At 52.4% G+C, this 25,075-nt stretch overlaps 2 protein-coding genes across 2 annotated transcripts; both read left to right on the forward strand.

Moving 5' to 3' along the window:
* The first annotated feature begins 311 nt into the window (after window positions 1–311).
* On the forward strand, window positions 312–8,366 carry LOC144735118 (trypsin-like). The gene is made up of 6 exons (XM_078617534.1): window positions 312–324; window positions 1,189–1,245; window positions 3,902–4,064; window positions 5,697–5,959; window positions 6,831–6,970; window positions 7,990–8,366. Exons 1-6 carry the CDS (start codon window positions 312–314, stop codon window positions 8,233–8,235), a joined length of 882 nt encoding a protein of 293 aa, XP_078473660.1. The 3' UTR covers window positions 8,236–8,366.
* Window positions 8,367–14,443: 6,077 nt separating this feature from the next.
* LOC144735147 (trypsin-like) lies at window positions 14,444–24,319 on the forward strand. Its single transcript, XM_078617578.1, has 6 exons — window positions 14,444–14,550; window positions 15,794–15,850; window positions 16,926–17,088; window positions 19,171–19,427; window positions 20,179–20,318; window positions 23,506–24,319. The coding sequence occupies exons 1-6, from the start codon at window positions 14,538–14,540 to the stop codon at window positions 23,797–23,799; spliced, it is 924 nt and encodes a 307-aa protein (XP_078473704.1). The 5' UTR covers window positions 14,444–14,537; the 3' UTR covers window positions 23,800–24,319.
* Window positions 24,320–25,075: the final 756 nt, after the last annotated feature.

Consider the following 25,075-nt stretch of genomic DNA (forward strand, 5'->3'; position numbering starts at 1 on the left):
AAGTGGCGGTGACGTCACCACGACGCTTGTGCCAGGCCATGTGCACCTTGAGGCCACGTGAAGTGTCGAACGCCCGCTGGCAGGAGGTCACGGGGCAGACCACAGCAGGTGCCACGGGTCGACTGACTGAGATGACCGAGATAACACACCTCACCCACTCACACCCACACTCACATTCCACTCAAATACAAAGACCACCCCCCCCACACTCACCTCCGCTGCGTCCCCACCCACACATCCTCTCGGCTTTATAAAGACCGAACCGACCGAGTGTGAGGACAGATCAACTCAGCCTCCTCCAGCAACTCGCCATGTCGACAACAGGTGAGTGTCCTTCTGTGTGAACACCCCCCCCCTCCCTCCTTCTTAACCTATCCCCTCTGCACCCCCCTAGCTTCGTGGGGGAAGAGGAAACGGAAAGACTGGAACGGAACTTTTGATTACAATCCATCAGTGGCATTGGCTCCGAGACTCTGTGTAAGGGTGGCGGGCGGGGAGTCTCGGCATTCGTTCTTAGGAGGGTCCTGCCCCCATTGCCGTTTGGTTAAGTTACGCAAAGGACGGCAAATATTCCTCCGTATCGCTGTTAATAAACTGCTGGGGCAAGTGCTGTGAGCGAATAGCACCGATGAAGGCCGAAACGGCACACGGAGGGGTTGTGTGGCCAGCACCACGCCCGGCCGCCTTTGTCTCCCCAGTGGCGATGCTTACACACCGCACCAGGTACTCATTTGAGGCCGGGTCGACCTAGGGGGAGGCCCCAGGATCGGTTCAGATAATCGTCACCACTGTCGGTGGCACGTGAGCGGGGAATCGAACTCGGGGTGGGCGGGTTCGTAGTGCAGCGCGCTCACGACCACACTGCCGATTCCCACATACACAGACACACATACACACATTGCCCCGAGACTCACCCGTGTCTGCCCCCCCCCCCCGTGTTCTTTGTCCCCGTGTCCCTATTTCTGTCCCTGTGTGTTGCTGTCCGTGAGAGACTCCGTGTGTCCGCGAGTGTCTCCGTGTCTCTCGTCCCGTCCCCGTGACTCTGTCACTGCGTCTTCGTCTCTGACCGCACGTGTCCCATGGCTTCCGAACCCATGTACTCCACGCCTCCGTGTCTCCGACCCCGTGTCCCCGTGCCTCATCTGACCCCGTGCCTCATCTGACCCCGTGTCTCCGTGACCCACGCAGGTGTCTGGCTGTTCGTCCCTCTCACCATTCTCTCCGCGCTGCTCATTCCCAACGCAGGTGAGGGCAACTCCACCCTGACACCTCGTGCACCGGGGGTCACGTGACGGGGGTCACGTTACGGGGGTCACGTTACGGGGGTCACGTGACTAGAAACGGGCAGTGCCGTGCGGTAACGCGACTTGGCCACGTGACTTGGCCACGTGACTTGGTCACGCCACGAAGTGGTGCAATTTATTAGTAATTACTCGTTGGTTCTTTCGGCAAAGTCACGTAGGTAGAAAAAAAAATAACAACAGATCACGACGTTTCGATCGCAACAACAACAAGGGACCGTCTTCAGGTGAGAGAATCCGACTGCTGTGGACGACGAGGCATTATAGTCGCTTGTTGTTGCGATCGAAACGTCGTGATCTGTTGTTATTTTTGTTCTACCTCCGTGACTTCACCGAAAGAACCAAAGCGTATGGATTCCTGCAGTCACGAAAGCTTCAAATCAACATTATTCGTTATTTAGCAAAAGTCTCGAAGCCAAGCGGTCGCTTCCGGCCCTGCTGTGTTGAGGGCGAGCTTGTGGATTTGGCAGACTTCTAGGATGCGGTGCGTGGTTTGCTCCACCCCGCAGGCACATAGCTGGGATTGGCTCTGATGTCCCGTCGGTAGAGGTTGGCGAGGTATGGGTCGCGTCAAGCCCTGAACATGTTGAGGGTGGACCACTCCTTCCTGGGGACGTTAACGACAGGGAACATGTTGGATGGGGGTAGTAATGAGATAATCTTATATGTCAGCTCCACTGACTACCATTCGTGTGTCCAGGTGAGATTTGTGTTCAATTCTAGATTTGAAGCTTTCGTGACTGCAAGGATTCATATTCTTAGGTTGTTTCGGTAAAGTCACGTAGGTGAAACATTAAAATTAATAAAAGTAAAATAAAATAAAAATCACTGTATCAAGTACTGTACAGCTGTCGTGGCTGTGACGGTTCCACCTGAAGACGGAAGCTTGCGTTGCCTCCGAAACGTCGTGATTTTTTATTTTATTTTACTTTTATTAATTTTAATGTTTTACCTACGTGACTTTACCGAAAAAACCTAAGAATTTTTGTGTTCAAGTCAATGGGTGGGTAATTGCCAAATCGGTTTTCTTGAGAGGAGGCGTTGCCTCTAGTTGGTAGAAGAAGTCATCCTGGAGCGGCAGGTGCGGTCCATTGGGGACAACTTAAGATCGCGACTTGGTAACGCGACACAGTAACACGACTCAATTACGCAACTCCGTAACTCGACGAATTCGTAACGCGACGATTTAGTAACGCGTCATGGAAACGCGGTTGGTGCCCAACGCTCATCAGCAACAAACGGAAAGCGCGTGTGGCATTGAGGAGTCGGGGGTGTCAAGGTGGCTAAGAGATGTTAACTATCTCGCCAGGTCTACAGGAGGTCGTGGGTTTGATCCTGACGCTGATGTCTGCTGTATATTTGGACACGTCGGCTTTCACGACCAATATTATTCATAATATAGGTTTTGGGGTCAGATCGCGTTATTTATAAATGTGTAACATTATGTATATTTGGAGTTTGCGCGGCTTTCTCTCCCCGAGGTCGCGTGGGTTTATCTCTGGGTCCTTTGGTTTTCCCCTCCACGTTTACAATCGGGATGCTTTTAGGGTATTTGGCTGCTATAAATATCTAAATGATAAGCCGCTTCGTTGAGCTGTCATCTGTGGCCAGGTGGCTTCTGAAAAAGAGCGAAATAGCTCGGTGGATTATTCTTTGGTTCTTTCGGTAAAGTCACGTATAAAGATAAAATAATAAATTAAATTAAATACTAGCATACGACGTTTCGATTGCAACACAAGCAATTATCATCAGGTATAAATTAAATAGAAACGCAAATCTAGTATACTTGTGTCGCAATCGAAGCGTCGTATGCTAGTATTTCATTTAATTTATTATTTTATCTTTATACGTGACTTTACCGAAAGAACCAAAGAATAATTCCTGCAGTCACGAAAGTTCCTAATTAAGTTTTAGCTCAGTGGACCTTACCTGGTCAAATAAAAAAATATGTTTAAAGTTTCTAATCACAAACAAACATGCGTATTCGTGTGCGAACTGTGATCATGACAAACGACATTCCAGGGGAAAGCTATGGCCCCTGTCTCCTAATTAATTCACGAGGGACACGGCTTACGAGACACAGGGCATGGGACACGGGACACAGGACACGACACGCGTGCTATGGACGGCAGTGCGTGTACGCTATTGTGTCGCCTCAAGGTGCACATGGCCTGGCACAAGCGTCGTGGTGACGTCACCGCCACTTAGTGGCGAATGGCGTTGTTGTTATGCGTGCGTTGTCTGTTAAGGCTATATGGGGGATCTTTGTCTTTGTTTTGCGTGTGGCTGGGCGGAGCGGTGGCGTAGTGGTTAGCACGCTGCACTATGAACCCGGCATCCCGAGTTGGATTTTTTCCATAACTTTACACTTTTTAGGGAATTTTTTTTTATATTTAATCACCAATTGCTTAATGGTGGCAGGCAATCATCTGACCCATAGGTGGCAGCCGTCTCAAGCCAGAGGACGAGAGGACTCTAGCCGCCACGCATATAAAGGATTTATAGTGAAAAACTTAGTTTTTACGGGTGAATTTTTTCGCACCGTACGTAGCCAACCGCGCTAACCGCCGGTGCCTGGGGATGGTGTCGGTGAGACGCAGGTGGCGAGCCGAAGGCGCCGCTGCAGATGTACGGCGGTGAGCCCTGCCCCCCGCTGGCTCACCCGTGGCTCGCCTCGATCGTGAACCACCGCGGGGAGCACGTGTGTGGCGGAGCTCTCGTCGCTCCGGACTGGATCCTCACGGCGGCACACTGCCTCTCCAGGTGAGCTCACCTGGGGGGGGGGCAGGCACGGGAGGGAGTGCGGGACGTGGAGGTCCAGCGAAATCGCCTGGGGTCATGATAATGTATAAAACATAGTGTAATGTGACAAGGTATAGATAGTCAATAAGCATATTAGTTGCTGCGGCGCCATATTATTAACATTCCTTCCCTTTATTAATTCTGACCTTACTCCCTCCCTTTGATGCTGCTAATCCTGCATAATGCACGGGCATAATGACTTTAAACCCCTCGCCAAACCTCCTACGCATTTCACAAGTAGTGCTAATCGCATATCTGCATTTCCCATAAATATGCTAAATTCCTCTTGATATGCAAATTATTTTGTCAAGACGCTCTTCGCCCCTCCATCCCAGCTTAAACAGTCGCTCCAAGCCTGGGGTGTTTCATTCAGACTCTGTCTACTTGACGGACCTGTTCTCCACTTGAGGACGGCTGCTTGCGTTGTGGCCGAAACGTCGTGAGAATTATTTTATTATGTTTTATTTTTATTATTTTATTACTTCCCTTCTACGTGACTGTACCGAAAGAACCAAGAAGATGAATCCCTGCAGTCACGAAAGCTTTAAATCGAAATGTAGTGTTGTAAAGGACGGACTTCTAAAATTCTTTATGGCACACATTGTTTATTATCTTAATACACCGTCCCTATCACACAAAGGGGGTATATGGTCCCCTCACCCGTTACCCTGAGAAGGTACAGCCTCCAGACCTTGCAGGCTATCTAATCTCCCTGCTCTCCCAGCGTCCTCTGGCTGGACCTAGGGGATCTCTCCCCGCCCACTGGTTACACTGAGCCCTAGCCCTGATAAGGGCTGGAGGGCTTGGTCCAGGGTCCTAGATGCCTTCGGCCGACTTGGGTCTTCGTGTAGCAGAACTGGCCAAGAGCTCTCAGCGCTCTGGCTTTTATACCTGTTCGTGGCCGGGTTGTCCAATCCCCGGCCACCTTGTGGGACCCTCCGATTGGTCCTTCCCAATCTGGCGTTTGGATCCTACCTCACCCCATTTGACCCTGACCGTTTGATTGAGCGGGAAACCCTTGTTTACGATCCGCTCTCTCACAGTTTGCGAACAGCGAGTAGTTAACACCACTACAATAACACTGGTCAACACACTTTTTCTGGCATAAGGTATTCCAACGGTTTTAAGGTAATCTTGGGGTGCTGATTCCAAATCTGGCATCAGGTTTTTGAGATATCAAATATTGCATTTTCAATAAAAACTGCAGAAGAAAAATATTAAATGTGGATATCTACATAAAACGATATTATAAACACACTATCCTAAAAATACAGCACCATATTTTAACACTAAAGCAGTCGCTGACTCGCAACAACTTGCAATCATAAGTGACAGAGTTAATTTCGGGTAAAATCAATGAAAATGGGGTATGCCGATAGCATAAAAATGAGATGTGATAGAGAAAATCTGAGATCAGATTTGGAATCAGCACCCTGAAATTAGTCTAAAACAGCTGCAGGCCAGAAAAATATGTTTTTTTGTTGTTGACCAGTTGTAATCACCAGCACCCCAATCACCACCACTATCATTATACACTCTCATCCCCCCCACCCCCCGCTCTCATTTCGCCCCCCCCCCTCTCCCCCGCCGCAGCCTGAACCTCGCTCGCCGCACGGCCCGCGTGCTGCTGGGCGAGCGGACCCTGCGTCCCGTGCGCCCCAGGGACCCGCGGGTGACTCGTCACGTGGTGCACCCCTCCTACGACCCCCGCTCCGAGTCGTTCGAGGGGGACCTGGCCCTGCTGCAGGTGTCCCCCGCCCCCCGCCTGGGCCCCAGCGTCTCCGTCATCCCCCTGGCGGCCTCGTGCCCGCGCCCCGGGGACCGCTGCTCCATGGCCGGGTGGGGGCAGACTGAGAGTGAGTTGGGCCGATTTACATCCCGCCTTGAAGAAACAATGGGCGACGTTTCGGGCCGTGGACCTTCTTTAACAGGAACACAAATGAAGCAGATTATAGGCTTTTTTCGATTTAAAGCTTTCGTGACTGCAGGGATTCATCTTCTCGGTTCTTTCGGTAAAGTCACGTAGAAGGGAAGTAATAAAATAATAAAAATAAAACGTAATTATTTCATTGTTTTATTTTTATTAGTGTATTACTTCCCTTCTACGTGACTTTACCGAAAGAACCAAGAAGACAGATTATAGGCCTCTACCTCCGCCTCTTTCACGTAAGATTTCGTTTTTGTCCACACATCCCGTCAGCCCCAACGGCGTTCTGGGCGCGCATCATTTGAGCGGCGTTGGTCCGACCACGAGCAGCTACTCTGGGACCGGCTTTGCCGCTCGGTGTCTCGTCAGCAGTCAGCCGTGAAGCATCGGGTGTACACACAAGGATAAAGATCCCCCGTGTAGCCTTTAACAGACTGTCGGGGCAAGTGCTGTTAGCAAGCGGCAGCTACGAAGGCCGGCACTGTGGCACACGGAGGGGGGTGGGTGGCCAGCACCACGGCCGGTCGCCCAGTGCTGATGTTTTACACAGCGCACCAGGTACTTATTTGAGGCTGAGTCGACCTAGGGGAGGTCCTGGACCAATTCAGATAACCAGCACTGGTGTTAGCCGTGAGCGGGAATCAAACTCGGGTCACCAGGTTCCTAGCACAGCATGCGCACCACTACACTACTACTTCCTCCCCACTTATAGACACACACACGTGGACACGCACAGGAACGCCCATGAAAGAGACGCCGTGACTAACCCCCCGCTCCCCCCCCCCCCTTGCCCCCCCCAGCTGGTATCTTCCCCAAGTCCTCGGAGTGCCTCAACGTGACCGTCATCGACAAACACCTCTGCCGCAAGAGTTACGGCCCCGCGCTCACCAACTCCATGTTCTGTGCCGGGTTCATGGAAGGCGGGAGAGATGCGTGCAAGGTGAGGGGGGGTGAGGGGGGTGAGGGGCGTGAGGGGTGCGTGATGAGGGTAAATGTTGTGGTGAGGGTGTGCATGAGAGTGTGTGTATGAGTGGGGAGCGGTGGTGTAGCGGTTAGCGCGCTGCACTACGGCTAACACCAGTGACGATTATCTGAACCGGTCCTGGGCCTCCCCTAGGTCGACTCAGCCTTAAATGAGTACCTGGTGCGGTGTGTAAACATCGCCACTGGGGAGATAAAGGCGGCCGGGCGTGGTGCTGGCCACCCACCCCCTCGTGTACCGTTTTGGCCTTCATAAGTGCTCGCTAACAGCACTTGCCCCTACAGTCTGTTCAGGCTATATGGGGGATCTTTGTTATCTTTGTATGAGTTTGGAGCGGCATTAAAGTCGCCCAATTAGACAAGTCTATCCCAAGGGGCTGCTTTAGCCAGCACCTGCAGCAGGAGGCCACCGAATGCGTCTAACCAAGCAGCCCCGGTGCCTTGCATCCCTCCGCCGACACCACCGCCCACCTTCCATGATGAGAATGCGACTTCACGGCTCCACAAATCTCGCCTCCACCCTCCCATGCTCCCCATCAATTCGCTTATTCTGTGAAACAGAGCTGGATAGCGCATCGAATTCGTCCAGTAAAAAAATATTATGATTCTGCCTTGGGACAGATGTCCACAGGATTATTATGGTGACGACGACGACGATGATGCTAAGAATTCTAGGAATTCATCTTCTTGGTTCTTTCGATAAAGTCACGTAGAAGGAAAATAATAAAATAATAAAAAACGTAGAAAAATTTATGTTTAATTTTTATTATTTTCCTTCTACGTGACTTTACCGAAAGAACCAAGAAGATGAATCCCTGCAGTCACGAAAGCTTTAAATCGAAATTCTAGGAATGTTCGTGCCAGGGCCGATGGTGGAGGTCACTGTGCGTGCGTCTCGATCTCACAGTCGTTTTCATCTCCGTTCCATCTCCTTCTTCTCCGCCCATCCCTCTCCCCCCCCCCCCCCCGTACACGCAGAAAGACTCTGGGGGCCCGCTGGTGTGCGACGGGACCGTTCAGGGTGTCATCTCGTGGGGGAAGGATTGTGGGCGCGCACACTACCCCGGAGTGTACACCCGCGTCTGCTCCTTCTCCTCCTGGGTGACCTCCACGATCGGCGACCTCCCGGGGTGCGGGCTCCCACAACACCTGCTGAGGTCCCGATTAATGCAGCGATGGGGGGGTGCAGCGGGGCAGAGGAGGGAGAGGCTGGGGAATGAGTGAGGAGTCGCCGCTATCTTCTTGGTTCTTTCGGTAAAGTCACGTAGAAGGGAAGTAATAAAATAATAAAAATAAAACATAATAAAATAATTCTCACGACGTTTCGGCCACAACGCAAGCATCCGTCCTCAGGTGAAAACCAGGTCTGTCGGGGAGACAGCGTTATTCACCTGAGGACGGCTGCTTGCGTTGTGGCCGAAACGTAGTGAGAATTGTATTTTATTTTGTTTTATTTTTATTATTTTATTATTTCCCTTCTACGTGACTTTACCGAAAGAACCAAGAAGATGAATTCCTGCAGTCACGAAAGCTTTACATCGAGAGTCGCCGCTCGTCTATGAGGTTGGGGGGGGGGGTGGTCATCACGCACGTGATTGGCCTAGAGAGCCGATTGGTTGAATGAATTAAATTGAGCGATTATGTTTAGAGGAAGCCGATTGGTTAATGAGTTCATCGCGCGATTGGTTCATTAGATAATTGGTCAGTGAGAGTTCTAGATTTGAAGCTTTCGTGACTGCAAGGATTCATACTCTTAGTTTTTTTTTCGGTAAAGGCACGTAGGGGGAAATAAATAAAAAATAAACACAAATTTGTGAAATAAATAATTTATATGATAGAAATAAAATAATAAATCACGACGTTTCGGAGGCAGCACAAGTCTTCGTCATCAGGTGGGACCGTCACAGCTAGATTATTGAACATTTATTTTTACCTACGTGACTTTACCGAAAAAAACCTGAGGTTAGTGAGTTGATTGGTTTGAGTTTATTGGTTTGTGTGTTCATGTTGTGATCGGTTAAATTGGTTCATTGGCGAGTGAGCTGATTGGTTAACGAGTTAATTGGTTAATTGATTAATTAATAAATTATTGAGTGGTTTGGTTGAGCAGTCGATTGGCACGGAAAATAACCGCGCAAGTCATTAACCAGATTGTGTTGAGTGAATTGGTTGATGAGTTCGTAAACTAGTTTAGTAAATAGGTCCAACGACACCGTCTTGGGTCATAACACGTGGGAGGGTGGTCACACCTGACCCCCCCCCACCCCCCTGTAGCCACTAGAGGGCGCTATATCCACAACAGTACTGAACAGGTACACGATGCACAAGTTTCAAGTTTCATTTAATTGATATAGCCCTGTGAGCCATGCGGCTCTTAAGTCGGGTGCAACCGCAACAAACAAAATATGAACGGAGAACATCTTAAAGCGACGACGCGCAACAGAAACATCCTGGGAAAAACCAGCAAATCTTTCAGAAAAAAAAAAACCGCTGTGTGCAAAAATCCCAGTGTGATGCAAGTCAAACAATAACAATCATAATACAATTTGGATTACCCACACGTTTTCGAAATCACCAAAATAACGCTATGAAAACAATGTAACAACAGTAATCATAGGAACTGTGATTTAAATTTAACAATAAACGATATATATAACATGTACACATATATGTTATAGCTGCAGTGTACACCACAACCGGCGTGTTGTGGAGAGTGCACTGGGCTGTTCTTCTCTACAAAATAGACGATACAATTTTTTTTATACTGGTAGGAACGAAGTGAACCAGCCTACAATAGATTATATCGTCCGTCCGTCCGTCCGTGTAGCAACATCGCCCCCTACTGCAAACACTTGGCAGGACCCTACAAAAACCTTTAGACTCAGTGACACTTTCCTGGCTAAACAAGTGTAACATTCCCTTATAATTCCCTGAGATAGCTTTTAATTAAAACATTCAAATTAAAAATTAACTCACAGCGGCCTAAAGCCTACAGCTAGGCCTAAAGCCTAGAACTAGGCCTCAAACTCTCCCTTCGTATCGTATTTGTTCGTTCCTACCAGCCCACCCCACAGGGACCTGTTTTTTAGAGAGGTATTTAGAAGCGGGTGTATCCTTTTAACTGCCGCGTTTGGAGAAAATCAGCGAGGCGTTAAGACGGTTCGAAACTCGAATTCTGCTTCTGTGTTTTGCGTTTAAACAACGTACTTTTAGACGTTTAGAATGTTCAACAGCGGCTGTGCTTATTGAACAATGAACATTCCCGATTGCTGTACAATGTTTGAACGTTTCGTGTTTTGCTATTTAACTTTGTACGAAAAATAAAGTATTTAATCATTCACGTTATGATGATGTGGTGGTCATGGCGAAGGTGGTGATGGTGTTGTGGGGAGCGGTAGTGCCTCCCCTAGGTCGACTCGGCTTCAAATGAGTACCTGGTGCGGTGTGTAAACATCGCCACTGGGGAGACAAAGGCGGCCGGGCGTGGTGCTGGTCACCCATCCCCCAATGTGCCGTACAGGCCGTCATAGGAGCTACTCGCTAACAGCACTTGTCCCATCAGTCTGTTAAAAGGTTATATGGGGAATATTTTTTATTACATTATTATTTCTGTGAGTATTTGTGAATTGCATAAAGCAAATTCCATATATCGAAATGAAACCACACACTTTTATTCAGCACGTAAAATTTGATTCTTTTTGGGTTCAAAAGAATGTACTTTTTAGTGCATATGAAAGTGTGTGCATTGAAAAACTTTTTTGAACCTAATTTATTGTATACTTTTGTTTTAATATTTGCTTTCAATGCTTTTACTATGCTATTAAATAAATATGCGTTGTTATAAAAAAAAAATGTATATATGACTCTTCTGTGAATGTGAGATTTCGTGATACAGATAGAGTAATAGTATGAAAACGGTTTCAACTAATTTTTAAGGGGTTACTATCCTTCACGATAGTTTGAAAATTATCTTAGTCGATTGATCTCATCTAGTGCCTTTTTACTGCATAGATTGCTTCCTGTAAGCTTGGTGCATTCCAATGATTCCAGTTTCAATCCAACTCGTGATCGCACTCTGCTCAATGGGGGGGGGGGGGGTGGCACATTATGGACTTGCAATTCTATAACAATGCGTGCATATGCACAACAGTGTATATATGCGCGGCAGCGTATTAAACGTGCGCAGAGTTAGCACTTTCATTTAAATATTTACACCAACAATCATAATTAGAATCTCTTGCCAATTAGAATAGCGAAACATGCGGACATTTCATTCAAAATCATGAACACGGCTCTTACCTGCTCGCTCGACTTCAGCATAACCGCGTTGACCTCAGCGCGTCGGAATGGAGCGGTCACAAAGCAAATGATGCTATTCATTACGAGTGTAAAGCAGAGCCGACACAACGTTGCAGGGGGTTCGTCTTTTAATCCTTTTCTCCCATCAACACCTGTCCCCAGCCGTCCCAATCTCGTTCCCGCCAAAAGCCCCTTCTTCCCCTCCGTTCTCCCTTTATATCTCCTCTATTACCCCTCCCACTAACCCTCCTATTGGTGGGAATCCTTCCTATGACACCCCTACACAAGTAACACATTGTCCTGCGGAGGGAGCTGGTAGGAACGTTGGGTTGCTCGGTCAATGGCCAGGGTCAACGGCGGCGTGGTGTATTCCGCAAATATGGCCGACTGTGAGGGCGGGCACAAGCCGGCGTGAGTAGGTTGAACGTTGAGTTTTATAAGGGCACCACGGGGTGACCAGCCCCTCCCCACCCAGCCCCACCCCTCCCACCCCCCACCCAGCCCATCCCTCCCCACCCAGCCCCTCCCTCCCCACCCACCCCTCCCACCCAGCCCCTCCCCACCCTCCCCTCTCCACCCAGCCCCACCCCTCCCATTTTTGGATACACGACGGACGGACGGACACAATAATCCCCTGTGGGCTGGTGTTTCCAGGATGTAATTATTTTCACAACAGGAGTCACCATTGACACTGTGACCGTGGCCATTGCAGCGCCAAAGAAGAGGGCAGTACAGTGTCAGCTCCGGCGCCATGACGCCGGGCGATAAAAAGCGCGCCTCTCATTGGTCAGAAGATAGCCAGCAACAGGCGCTGTGATTGGACCACACGGTTCGCCTCGTAGTTGGACGCGACCATTCGTGATTTAAAATAGGGGGGGCTGGGGGTGCGAAATATCAGGGTATCGATTACACAAATAATGGGTTTACATTTTTTTTTACCTTTAATTGTCACGCGAAGCAGCGAGTCTGTGGTAGAAAAACAATGTCAGATCGTTAGGATTTGTCGATCCGAAGATATTAAGCGTCAAATGTCTGAAAGAATATAAACGGACACCAGGGCAGGTTCAATTTCGATTTAAAGCTTTCGTGACTGCAGGGATTCATCTTCTTGGTTTTTTCGGTAAAGTCACGTGACTTTACCGAAAAAACCAAGAAGACAGGGCAGGTTCAATAAAAGTGTGGTAGTATAAGTGTGTAATAATAAAAGTGTGCAATAATAAAAGTGCATCGTAAAAATAAAGGGGTGTGATAATAAAAGTGACTAATACAAAGTTTAAAACACGATCCGTTGCTGCGGATCTCTGTCGCTTCTGGGTCTCTAGAGTGGAGATTCTTTCGTGAGAAACTCGGGGAGGGGAGGGGGAGCGGGGGGATGGGGGGAGGGGGGGATGGGGGGGAGGGGGGAAGCGGGGGAGGGGGGGAGGAGGGGGGGAATGGGGGGGGGGAGGGGGGGAGGGGATGGAGGGGGAGACGGGGGAGGGGATGGGGGGGGAATGGGGGGGAGGGGGGAAGCGGGGGAATGGGGGGAATTGGGGGGGGAAGGGTGAAAATCGATGACCACATCTGATTCGCAGTCACGCACCATCACACACAAAGACAAAGATCCCCCGTATAGCCTGCAACAGACTGCTGGGACAAGTGCTGTTAGCGAGTAGCCCCTGTGATGCCCGGCACAGTACACGAGGCGGGTGGGTGGCCAGAACAACGCCCGGCCGCCTTTGTCTCCCCCAGTGGCGATGTTTACACGCCGCATTCATTTGAGGCTGAGTCGACCTCCGGGAGGCCCGTGACCGGTTCAGATAATCGTCACTGCTGGTGGCCACGAGCGGGAATCGAACTCGGGTGGCCAGGGTTCGTAGCGCAGCGCGCTAACCGCTACACCACCGCTCCCCCACTACACTACCACACTCACACCAACACTCCAAACCACTCACACCCACACTGACACCAACACTCTATAACCACTCACTCTCACACACCCAAACCACTCACACTCACACCCACACTCCAAAACCACTCACACCCAAACCACTCACACCCACACCACTCACACCCACACTCCAAAACACTCATATCCACACTCACACCCACACTCCAAAACCACTCACACCCACACTCCAAAACACTCACACCCAAACCACTCACACCCACACTCCAAAACACTCACACCCAAACCACTCACACCCACACTCCAAAACACTCACACCCAAACCACTCGCACCCACACTCCAAACCACTCACACCCACACTCCAAAACACTCACTCACACCCACACTCCATAACCACTCACACCCAAACCACTCACACCCACACTCCAAACCACTCACACCCAAAACACTCACTCACACCCACACTCCAAACCACTCACACCCAAACCACTCACACCCACACTCCAAACCACTCACACTCACACCCAAAACACTCACACTCACACCCACACTCCAAACCACTCACACCCAAACCACTCACACCCACACTCCAAACCACTCACAGCCACACTCCAAACCACTCACACTCACACCCAAAACACTCACACTCACACTCCAAACCACTCACACCCAAACCACTCACACCCACACTCCAAACCACTCACACTCCATAACCACTCACACCCAAACCACTCAAACCCACACTCCAAACCACTCACACTCCAAACCACTCACACTCACACCCACCTCCATAACCACTCACACTCCAAACCACCCACACTCCAAACCAATCACACTCACACCCACCTCCATAACCACTCACACTCCAAACCACTCACACTCACACCCACAATCCACAATGCACACCACTCACACCCACACACACACCAACACCACTCACTCACACACACACACTCACATTCCACTCACTCAGAGACCCCCCCCCCCCGCATAGCCTCTAACAGACTGTTGGGGCAAGTGCTGTTAGCGAGTAGTAGCACCTGTGAAGGCCGGCACGGAAGGGGGGGGGGGGAGTTGCGTGGCCAGCACCACGCCCGGCCGCCTTTGTATCCCCAGTAGATGACATATACTCACCCCCCCCCCCACACACTGCAGTCGCAAATCTGAACTGAAAACAAAACTCGCAACGAGCCCACATCCGACTCCCCCCCCCCCCACACCACTCAGCCCCCACCCTCACCTCCGCTGCGTCCCCACCCACACATCCTCTCGGCTCTTTAAAGTCCGAACCGACCGAGTGCGAGGACAGATCGACTGAGCCTCCTCCAGCAACTCGCCATGTCGACAACAGGTGAGTGTCCTCCCGTGTGTGACCTCCCCCCCTTCTTAACCTATCCCCTCTGCACCCCCCCCCCTAGCTTCGTGGGGGAAGAGGAAACGGAAAGACTGGAACGGAAGTTTTGATTACAATCCATCAGTGGCATTGGCTCCGAGTCTCTGTGTAAGGGTGGCGGGTGGGGAGTCTCGGCATTCGTTCTTAGGAGGGTCCTGCCCCCATTGCCGTTTGGTTAAGTTACGCAAAGGACGGCAAAGATTCCTCCGTATCGCTGTTAATAAACTGCTGGGGCAAGTGCTGTGAGCGAATAGCACCGATGAAGGCCGGAACGGAGGATTTTGTGTGGCCAGCACCACGCCCGGCCGCCTTTGACTCCCCAGTGGCGATGTTTGCACACCGCACCAGGTACTCATTTGAGGCTGAGTCGACCTAGGGGGAGGCCCCAGGATCGGTTCAGATAATCGTCACCGCTGTTGGTGGCACGTGAGCGGGGAATCGAACTCGGGGTGGGCGGGTTCGTAGTGCAGCGCGCTCACGACCACACGCCGCTTCTCGCAGACACGGACACACAGACACACAGGCACACATTGCCCCTGTGTCTGTCCCCCGTGTTCCTGACCGCACGTGTCCACGTTGCTGAAACCCGTGTCCCCCGTGACCCCGTGCCTCATCTGACCCCGTGCCTCATGTGACCCCGTGCCTCATGTGACCCCGTGTCTCATTTGACCCCGTGTCTCATCTGACCCCGTGTCTCATGTGACCCCGTGTCTCATTTGACCCCGTGTCTCATCTGACCCCGTGTCTCATCTGACCCCGTGCCTCATGTGACCCCGTGTCTCATTTGACCCCGTGTCTCATCTGACCCCGTGCCTCATGTGACCCCGTGCCTCATGTGACCCCGTGCCTCATCTGACCCCGTGCCTCATGTGACCCCGTGTCTCATTTGACCCCGTGTCTCATCTGACCCCGTGTCTCATCTGACCCCGTGCCTCATCTGACCCCGTGTCTCATGTGACCCCGTGCCTCATGTGACCCCGTGTCTCATCTGACCCCGTGCTTCATTTGACCCCGTGCCTCATCTGACCTCGTGCCTCATGTGACCCCGTGTCTCATCTGACCCCGTGCCTCATCTGACCCCGTGCCTCATGTGACCCCGTCTCATCTGACCCCGTGTCTCATCTGACCTCGTGCCTCACGTGACCCCGTGCCTCACGTGACCCCGTGTCTCCATCACCCCGTGCTCCCATGACCCACGCAGGTGTCTGGCTGTTCGTCTCTCTCGCCGCTCTCTCAGCGCTGCTCAATCCCAACGCAGGTGAGGGACACCCAACCCCGACTCCTCGTATACGGGGGTCACGTTACGGGGGTCACGTTACGGGGGTCACGTTACAGGGGTCACGTGCAGCGCCGTGTGGTAACACGACTTGGTAAAGCCGACTCATTAACGCGACGTAGAAGCGCAACTTAGTTTAGGCGACTCGGTTAAGGCGACGAATTCGTAACGCGGTTGATACGAACCGCTGTACCGCTTTAAACAACGTTCGTCAACAACAACAACAAACAAACAGTGCAGTGCGTGAGCGCGTGTGGAATTGAGAGAGAGGAGAGGGAGGAGGCTCGTGAAGGACGCTGCTGGGCAATTGGAGGCAGTTGCCCCCAAGCAACAACGGAGGGCAGAGGAGCGACGCTCACAACAACGAGCGGAGCGAAGAGCGGCTAAGACACAGCAAGTTGGCACAGAGTAGTGGGTACAGCTAGTCATCTCACTCAGTCAACCTATGGCTCAGGGGTCTGTCCCGTGACCTCCTCCTGCACCTAGCCTGGCACAGCAGTTAACCCCTGGCACCTGGGTCTGTCCCGTGACCTCCTCCTGCACCTAGCCTGGCACAGCAGTTAACCTCTGGCACCTGGGTCTGTCCCGTGACCTCCTCCTGCACCTAGCCTGGCACAGCAGTTAACCCCTGGCACCTGGGTCTGTCCCGTGACCTCCTCCTGCACCTAGCCTGGCACAGCAGTTAACCTCTGGCACCTGGGTCTGTCCCGTGACCTCCTCCTGCACCTAGCCTGGCACAGCAGTTAACCTCTGGCACCTGGGTCTGTCCCGTGACCTCCTCCTGCACCTAGCCTGGCACAGCAGTTAACCTCTGGCACCTGGGTCTGTCCCGTGACCTCCTCCTGCAAGCAGCGAGCCTTCGAAACTTCAAGTGACGGCCTCAAATAAGTGTACCTAGCCTGGCACAAGCGCCGCGGCGACGTTGTTATTGCTGCTGGTATCTTGCAACGCCGTCGTCTTGTGTATGTACGTACGGACGCACCTTGAACTTCTTTCCCACCGTACGTAGCCAACCGCGCTAACCGCGGGTGTCTGGGATGGTGGCGGTGAGACACAGGTGGCGAGCCGGAGGTGGCGCTGAGGATGTACGGCGGTGAGCACTGCCCCCCGCTGGCTCACCCGTGGCTCGCCTCGATCGTGAACCACCGCGGGGAGCACGTGTGTGGCGGAGCTCTCGTCGCTCCGGACTGGATCCTCACGGCGGCGCACTGCCTCGCCAGGTGAGCTCACCTGGGGGGAGGCGGGGTGGGGTGGGGGGTCACCCGATTCAAGAGCCGAATGGCTCGCAGGGCTATACCTAATAAATGAATTCTAGATTTGAAGCTTTCGTGACTGCAAGGATTCATACTCTTTTTAGTTCTTTCGGTGAAGTCACGTAGGTAAAAAATGAAATTAAAATTAATAAAAAATAGAAACAATAAAATCACGACGTTTCGGGGGCAACACAAGCTTCCATCTTCAGGTGAAACTGTCACATCACTTGATACAGATTTTTTGCTGTGACAGTTTCACCTGAAGACGGAAGCTTGTGTTGCCTCCGAAACGTCGTGATTTTATTGTTTTATTTTTTATTAATTTTAATTTCATTTTTTACCTACGTGACTTTACCAAAAGAACTAAGACTAATAAATGAACTTGAACTCATGGCGGTAGGTTGAGGGGGGAGGTCCCCAGACTGAGTGCGGGGACACACATTAGACAGATTCTGGCAGCCCCCTGCAGCCCTATTCACCTGAAGGTCGTCTCAAGTTTTCTCTCTTCCCACCGGAACCCGGTGAGTGCGGCCAAGCTTGTGGAGGAAGGAACTTTGCGCCCCTTTCGCCCCACACCAAATCCATCCGCGCCGCAGGCTACTTGCTGCCAACATAGAAGCCCTCTGGCAGCAGGATAGGGTGACGGGGGTCAGGTCATGGACGCGACTGGGGAGCTTCTAGCTGGGGTCCTGCACAGACGTGTTTGATCGTCGTTGTGAGGACGGGACCAAGAACGGCATCCTCCATCAGCTTCTCACGTGACCGAGCCGCCCTCTTCAGGGTCCGCACTGACACCATCGGCGTGGAAGCGAGCCTAGCAAAGAGGCAACTGCGCTGGGTTGGGCCACGCAATTCGCATGCCTGGAAGTTGTCTACCTCATCCGGTGCTCCTATGGGCGACTCCGGGCAACCAGCAGAAGACCGGGCGGTCAAAAAACCGAGGTGTGAGGGTCAGCTGAAGGGGCCACTAAAGGTGTGCAACATCAAACCCATGAAACCCATGAAACCCAGTCATCTTGAAGCAGCAGCTGCAGCCGACCACCCACTATGGGTGGTGCCCCTTGTGCGACGCGGGGGTCAGACACCTTGAAGAACAACGCGTCCAGCAGCAGGAGATGGTGCATCGACAGCCCAGACATGTCCCAGCCGCGGCAAGATATGCGGCTCCAGGATCGGGCCTCATGGCCGTCTGCGGTGGCATCCTTGACAGCAGCGGCGGTCGCTAGCAAATTAATTTGCCAGCAAACAATGGGAGCAACAGTGATCTTCATCTTCTTGGTTCTTTCGGTAAAGTCACGTAGAAGGGAAATAATAAAATTATAAAAATAAAACATAATGAAATAATTCTCACGACGTTTCGACCACAACGCAAGCAGCCGTCCTCAGGTGAAGACCAGGTCTGTCGGGGAGACAGAGTCTGAATAACACACCCCAGGCTTGGAGCATATATTTAAGCTGGGATGGAGGGGGGAAGAGCGCCTTGACAAAATAATTTGCATATCAAGAGGAATTTAGCATATTTATGGGAAATGCAGATATGTGATTAATCACTACTTGTGAAATGCGTAGGAGGTTTGGCGGGGGGTTAAAGTCATATTACACCCGTGCATTATGCAGGATTAGCAGCATCCAAGGGAGGGGATAGGGGTAACATTAATAAAGGGAAGGAATGTTAATAGTATGTAGCTGCAGTGATCTTCATATCGATGGACTGCCACAAGCAAGCACCTGGGGGGCGAGGGGGGGGCGGGGGGCGGGGAGGGGGGGGGCGAGGGGGGGCACGGAGGGAGGGTGGGGGGGGCGCTGGGGGGGGGGGCAGCGGGTCAACGTTGGGCACGTTTAACTGGGACGTGGAGGTCCTGTGAAATCACCTGGGGGGGGGGGGGGGTAATGGTCACCACCGCCACCGCAATCACCGCCACATCATCATCATCACCAGCACCACCATCACCACCATCCTCATCGCCAACACTATCATCGCACACGCTCATCCTCACACACCCCGTGTCTCTTCCCCCGCCTCCCGCGTCTCCCTCTCGTCCGCCGCAGCCTGAACCTCGCTCGCCACACGGCCCGCGTTCTGCTGGGCGAGCGGACCCTGCGTCCCGTGCGCTACAGGGACCCGCGGGTGACTCGCCACGTGGCGCACCCCTCCTACGACGCCGAGTCGTTCGAGGGGGACCTGGCCCTGCTGCAGGTGTCCCCCGCCCCCCGCCTGGGCCCCGCCGTCTCCGTCATCCCCCTGGCGGCCTCGGGCCCCCTCCCCGGGGACCGCTGCTCTATCGCCGGGTGGGGGCGGACTGAGAGTAAGTTCGGCCGACTTTGAACCCCGCCTTGAAGAAACAATGGGCGACGTTTCGGGCTGTGGACTCCTCTTTAACGGGCATACAAATGAAGCAGATGATAGGCCTCCTCCTCCGCATCTTTCACGTTACATTGGTTTTTTTTGTCCACACATCCCGTCAGCCCCAACGGCGTTCTGGGCGCGCATCATTTGAGCGGCGTTGGTCCGACCACGAGCAGCAACTCTGGGACCGGCTTCGCCGCTCGGTGTCTCGTCAGCAGTCAGCCGTGAAGCATCGGGTGTACACACAAAGATCAAGATCCCCCGTGTAGCCTTTAACAGACTGTTGGGGCAAGTGCTGTTAGCAAGCGGCAGCTACGAAGGCCGGCACTGTGGCACATGAAGGGGGGGTGGGTGGCCAGCACCACGGCCGGTCGCCTTTGTCGCCCCCAGTGCTGATGTTTTACACAGCGCACCAGGTACTCATTTGAGGCTGAGTCGACCTAGGGGAGGCCCTGGACCAGTTCAGATAATCGTCATCTGTTGTTAGCCGTGAGCCGGAATCGAACTCGGGTTGCCAGATTCGTAGCATAGCATGCGCACCGCTACACTACTACTTCCTCCCCACTTATAGGCACACACACAGGTGGATATAGACACACACACACGTGGACACGCACAGGAACGCCCCTGGAAGAGACGCCGTGACTAACCCCCCCCCCTCTCTCCTCCCCCCTCCCGTGCCCCCCCCCCCTGCCCCTCCCCCCCCCCAGCTGGTGTCTTCCCCAAGTCCTCGGAGTGCCTCAACGTGACCGTCATCGACGAAAGCCGCTGCCGCAAGAGTTACGGCCCCGCGCTCACCAACTCCATGTTCTGTGCCGGGTTCATGGACGGCGGGAGAGATGCGTGCAAGGTGAGGGGGGGGGGAGTCTGAGACCAGGAAAGGCCCCGGGCAGAGATGATCTCCCGAAGCGAAATGCTGAGGGAGGGTGGCGTTTGTGCACACTGCCCTATATGACATGATAACAACAGTCTGGACCACTGGACGGGTTCCGCAGGATTGGAAGGATGCCCTGGTGGTCCCCCTATTTAAGAAGGGGGACCGCACAGACTGTAACAACTACAGGGGTATCTCACTCCTCAGTGTGCCGTGAAAGGTCCTGGAAAGGATTATTCAACATCGTCTTGCTAGGCACGCTGAGAGGCTTGCAGAGCCCCAATGCGGTTTCAGGAAAGGGCGATCCTGCACAGATGCCATATTTTCTGTCCGTCTGCTACAGCAGAGGTGTAGGGAATTCCAACAAGACCTACATCTCTGCTTTATTGACCTGGTCAAGGCCTATGATACCATCAGTAGGCCTGGGCTCTTGTTTGTTCTTCGTGCTTTCGGAGTCCCTGACCCTCTGCTCACGATCATTAAGGACCTTCATGATGGTGGGGCCCGGATAAAACTACGTGGCCGGGAGTCAGAGCCATTCCCTGTACACCTTGGGGTGTGTCAGGGATGTCCTCTGGCTCCCACATTATTTAACATATTTCGACCACGTAGTTTGTGAACCCTTCAATAGCTGTACCGGGGGAATTTCCATTTGGTACAGATATAATGGGAGGCTGATCGATGCCCGGGTGCGATAAAGGGATGGCTCCCTATTGGTCAACCACGTTATGTATGCCGATGATGTGGTGATAGCTGCTCATTCAGAGGAGTTGGAGACACTGCTGCTGAGACTGGAGCGTGCCACTAAGAGGTGGGGCCTTACCATCAGCCCCACCAAAACTAAGCACCTACATGGGTATTTTGTACCATCGGACACTCCACCACAACAACTCCCAATCGGTGATGGGGCAGTTGTGGGTTTAACCAGGCTGGATTGTGTGAGGAGCTCACAAATCCTTGAAAGATCTGGGCAAAGTCCCATCGGTGAGCTCCTCCGGCAGGCAAGGCTGCGTTGGCTGGTCATGTAGCCCGCATGCCAAGCCACCGCATGCCTAAACAGCTTTTGTTCGGCCGGATCGAGGGGGCTAAACGGGCGCGGCACGGGCTAGAGAAGAGATGGAGTGATGTGGTACAGGAGGACGTGGAGCTGAGTGGACTTGCCGATGACTGGTACCAGCGGTGTCAAGATGGGCCTCTATGGAGGAGGCTCGTGAAGGACGCTACTGGGCAGTTGGAGGCAGTCGCCCTCCAATAACAATGGAGGGCAGAGGAGCGATGCTCACAACAACGAGCGGAGCGCCGGGTGGCTAAAGCACAGCAAGTTGGCACAGTAGGGGGCACAGGTGGTGCATCAGCCAGTCATCTCGGTCATCCAAGTCAGTCGACCCGTGGCGCCTGGATCTGCCCCGCGACCTCCTGCCAGCGGGAGTTCGACACTTCACGTGGCCTCAAGGTGCACATGGCCTGGCACAAGCGTTGTGGTGACATCACCGCCACTTAGTGGCGAATGGTGGTGGTTGTTGTTGTTGTGTGTGTGTGGAGCGGCGGTACAGCGGTCAGCGCGCTGTGCTCATGAACCCGGCGACCTGAGTTTGATTCCCACTCACGGCTGCTGACACCAGTAGTGGCCATTAGATGAACCGGCCCTGGGCCTCCCTTAGGTCGACTCAGCCTAAAATGAGTACAGAGCGCGGTGTGAACTAAACATCGCCACTTGGGACACGTCCGTGGTGCTGCCCACCCACCCCCATTCGTGTGCCGTGCCGGCCTTCGTAGGTGCTCGCCAACAGCACTTGCCCCTGCAGTCTGTTAAAGGCTATACGGGGGATCTTTGCCTTTGTCTCTGCTATACTGTCTGCTCATTGTCGGGCGCGTGACGTTGTAGACGGTGGGAGTGAGCAGCTGGAACGCCTCCTCTCACAGCCCGTGAGTGTTTTCTGGGGAGGCCACAGCAGCTGCATGAGCCACAGTCCTGAGAATGGAGAGATGACGCCAACCCCTCCCCGGCTACCAGCGATGATCGAATTCTCGCTCGCAAATTTCAACGGCTCACCGGAGGCCGGGGCCGTCGCGGGGTCCTTTAGTCGGACGCCCACCGCCGCCGCAGCGGCTGCAGGCTCATCTTACAGATGAGACAAAGTGATGGTCAGTGGGCAGACCATTTCAACGGGCAGTCCTGGTGTCACAGGCACATAGGCCGCATCCGCCGATCCCGTCGCTATGTATTCCGGCAGATGTTCTTGCTTGGGTCTGCGGTGCATCCATGATGCTGTGCAGATGCGCCGATGCGGGAGCGGCGGTGTTGGCGATTAACAGCACATGGTGCTGAACAGAAAAAAGTCTCCTCCTACAGTTGTTGTTATTGTCGAGCTGATCCGGCCCATGCCATCCAGTCACTCCAGCTCCCAGGCGCACTGTGCCATGACGCACTCGGGCGTTAAAGTCGCCCAATTAGACGACTCCATCCCGAGAAGCGGCTTTAGTCAGCACCTGGATCAGGAGGCCACCGAATGCGACTGACTCACCAGCCCCAGTTCCTCGCATCCCTCCGCCGACGTTCATCTGCGGTGGGGGACGTTAGTCACCGTCACCATAAATGAGAATGTGACTCACGGCTTCCAAAAATCTCGCCTCCACCCTCCCATGCCCCCATTAATTAGCTTATTCTCCAATTTCGAGGAAAGCCACAACTATTTCCTGTTGTCCGGTGGCATCCTTCCCCCGGCAGAGAACAACCCCGTGCCTTTTGGAGCCAGAATTCAGTCCACCGGGCCTCTGCGGAGGGAGCTCGTGAAGGACAAGTTGGAGGCAATCGCCCCTCCAACAACATCAGCGACGACAACAACGGGGGGGATGGAGGGGGTGGTGGTTGCGTTGTTGGCATTAGAGTACGGGTGCCTTACTTGGTTGGACATCTGTGAAACAGAGCTGGATAGCGCATCGAATTCCTCCAGTAAAAAAATATTCTGATTCTGCCTTGGGACAGATGTCCACAGGATTATTATGGTGACGACGACGACGATGATGCCAAGAATTCTAGGAATTTTCGTGGCAGAGTCGATGGTGGACGTCACTGTGCGTGCGTCTCGATCTCACAGTCGTTTTCATCTTCGCTCCATCTCCTCCATCTCCGCCCCCCCTCCACCCCCCACCGTACACGCAGGGAGACTCTGGGGGCCCACTGGTGTGCGACGGGACCGTTCAGGGTGTCATCTCGTGGGGGAAGGATTGTGGGCGCGCACACTACCCCGGGGTGTACACCCGCGTCTGCTCCTTCTCCTCCTGGGTGACCTCCACGATCGGCGACCTCGCGGGGTCCGGGTCCCCGCAGCGCATGCTGAGGTCCCGATTCACGCGGGGAAGGGGAGGGGCAGCGGGGGCAGCGGGGGCAGGGGCCGGGGGAAGAGTGGGGGGTCGCCGCTGGTCTGCCGGGGGCAGGGGGTGGTCACGCACGTGATTGGTTGAGAGAGCCGATTGGTTGAATGAATTAATTGAGCGATTGGTTTAGAGAGATAATTGGTCAGTGAGCTGATTTGTTCACAAGTAGATTGGTTTGGTCCGTGTTGTGATCGGCTAATTAACGCAGAAATCGGTTAACGAGTTAATCTGCCAGTGAGCCGATTGATAAACAACGTAATAGTTTCATTGATTAATTAATTACCCAGTGGTTTGGTTGAGCGGTCGATTGGCTCGTACGTAAGACAGCCGCGCGAGTCGTTAAGCGGATTGCGTTGACGAGTGAATCGTTCGATTGGTTCATTAACTAAATTTAGTGGGATCGGTCCAACGACGCCCCCCGCCTTGGGTCAATTTCCAACACGTGGACGGTGCTCACGTGACCCCCCCCCCCGCAGCCGCTAGAGGGCGCGATATCCACAACAACAGTGGACAGACTTGATTTGAAGCTTTCGTGACTACTCGGAGGTTTTTTCGGTAAAGTCACGTGGGTAAAAAATTATAATAAAATAAAATACTAATAAATGAAAATAACTAAATTAACTAAAATAAGTAAAAAAAAAATTCGTTGTTTTAATTTATTATTTAAAAAAAAAGTAATTTTTAAATGTGGTTATTTTAATTTATTATTATTTTATTATTCTTCTTATTTTTTTTCCTACGTGACTTTACCGAAAAAACCTAAGAGTATGAATCCTTGCAGTCACGAAAGCTTCAAATCTAGAATTGTAGGAACTACTCTTTGGTTCTTTCGGTAAAGTCACGTAGAAAGAACAAATGAATTAAGTAATAGCATGCGAAGTTTCGACTGCTAACACAAGCAATCATCGTCGTCAGGTACAAATGAAAGAGAAAACAAATGATGATACTGATGTAGTTTATATTTCAGTTTTTTACCTGGTGGTTTAGCTGTTGCAGCTCCATACTATTAACATTCCTTCCCTTTGTTAATGCTAACCCTACTCCCTCCCTTTGATGCTGTTAATCCTGCATAATGCACGGGCAGAATATGACTTTGAAACCCCCGCCCACCTCCTACGCATTCCACAAGTAGTGACTAATCCCATATCTGCATTTCCCATAAATATGCTAAATTCCTTTTGATATGCAAATTATTTTGTCAAGGCGCTCTTCCCCCTCCAACCCAGCTTAAATATACGCTCCAAGCCTGGTGGTGTTTCATTCAGACGCTGTCTTTCCGACAGACCTGTTCTTCACCTGAGGACGGCTGCTTGTGTTGTGGCCGAAACGTCGTGAGAATTATTTTATTATGTTTT

Source organism: Lampetra planeri, chromosome 54 (assembly GCF_965212315.1).
Source record: "Lampetra planeri chromosome 54, kcLamPlan1.2.h2, whole genome shotgun sequence".
Taxonomy (NCBI): domain Eukaryota; kingdom Metazoa; phylum Chordata; class Hyperoartia; order Petromyzontiformes; family Petromyzontidae; genus Lampetra; species Lampetra planeri.

Bases quoted from the DNA above. Each gene is read 5' to 3' on its own strand.
- LOC144735118 (XM_078617534.1), top strand. The intron at 5,960-6,830 runs GTGAGTTGGGCC...TGCCCCCCCCAG, and splicing joins CGGGTGGGGGCAGACTGAGA to CTGGTATCTTCCCCAAGTCC. The intron at 6,971-7,989 runs GTGAGGGGGGGT...CCGTACACGCAG, and splicing joins GCGGGAGAGATGCGTGCAAG to AAAGACTCTGGGGGCCCGCT.
- LOC144735147 (XM_078617578.1), top strand. The intron at 17,089-19,170 runs GTGAGCTCACCT...CGTCCGCCGCAG, and splicing joins GCGGCGCACTGCCTCGCCAG to CCTGAACCTCGCTCGCCACA. The intron at 19,428-20,178 runs GTAAGTTCGGCC...CCCCCCCCCCAG, and splicing joins CGGGTGGGGGCGGACTGAGA to CTGGTGTCTTCCCCAAGTCC.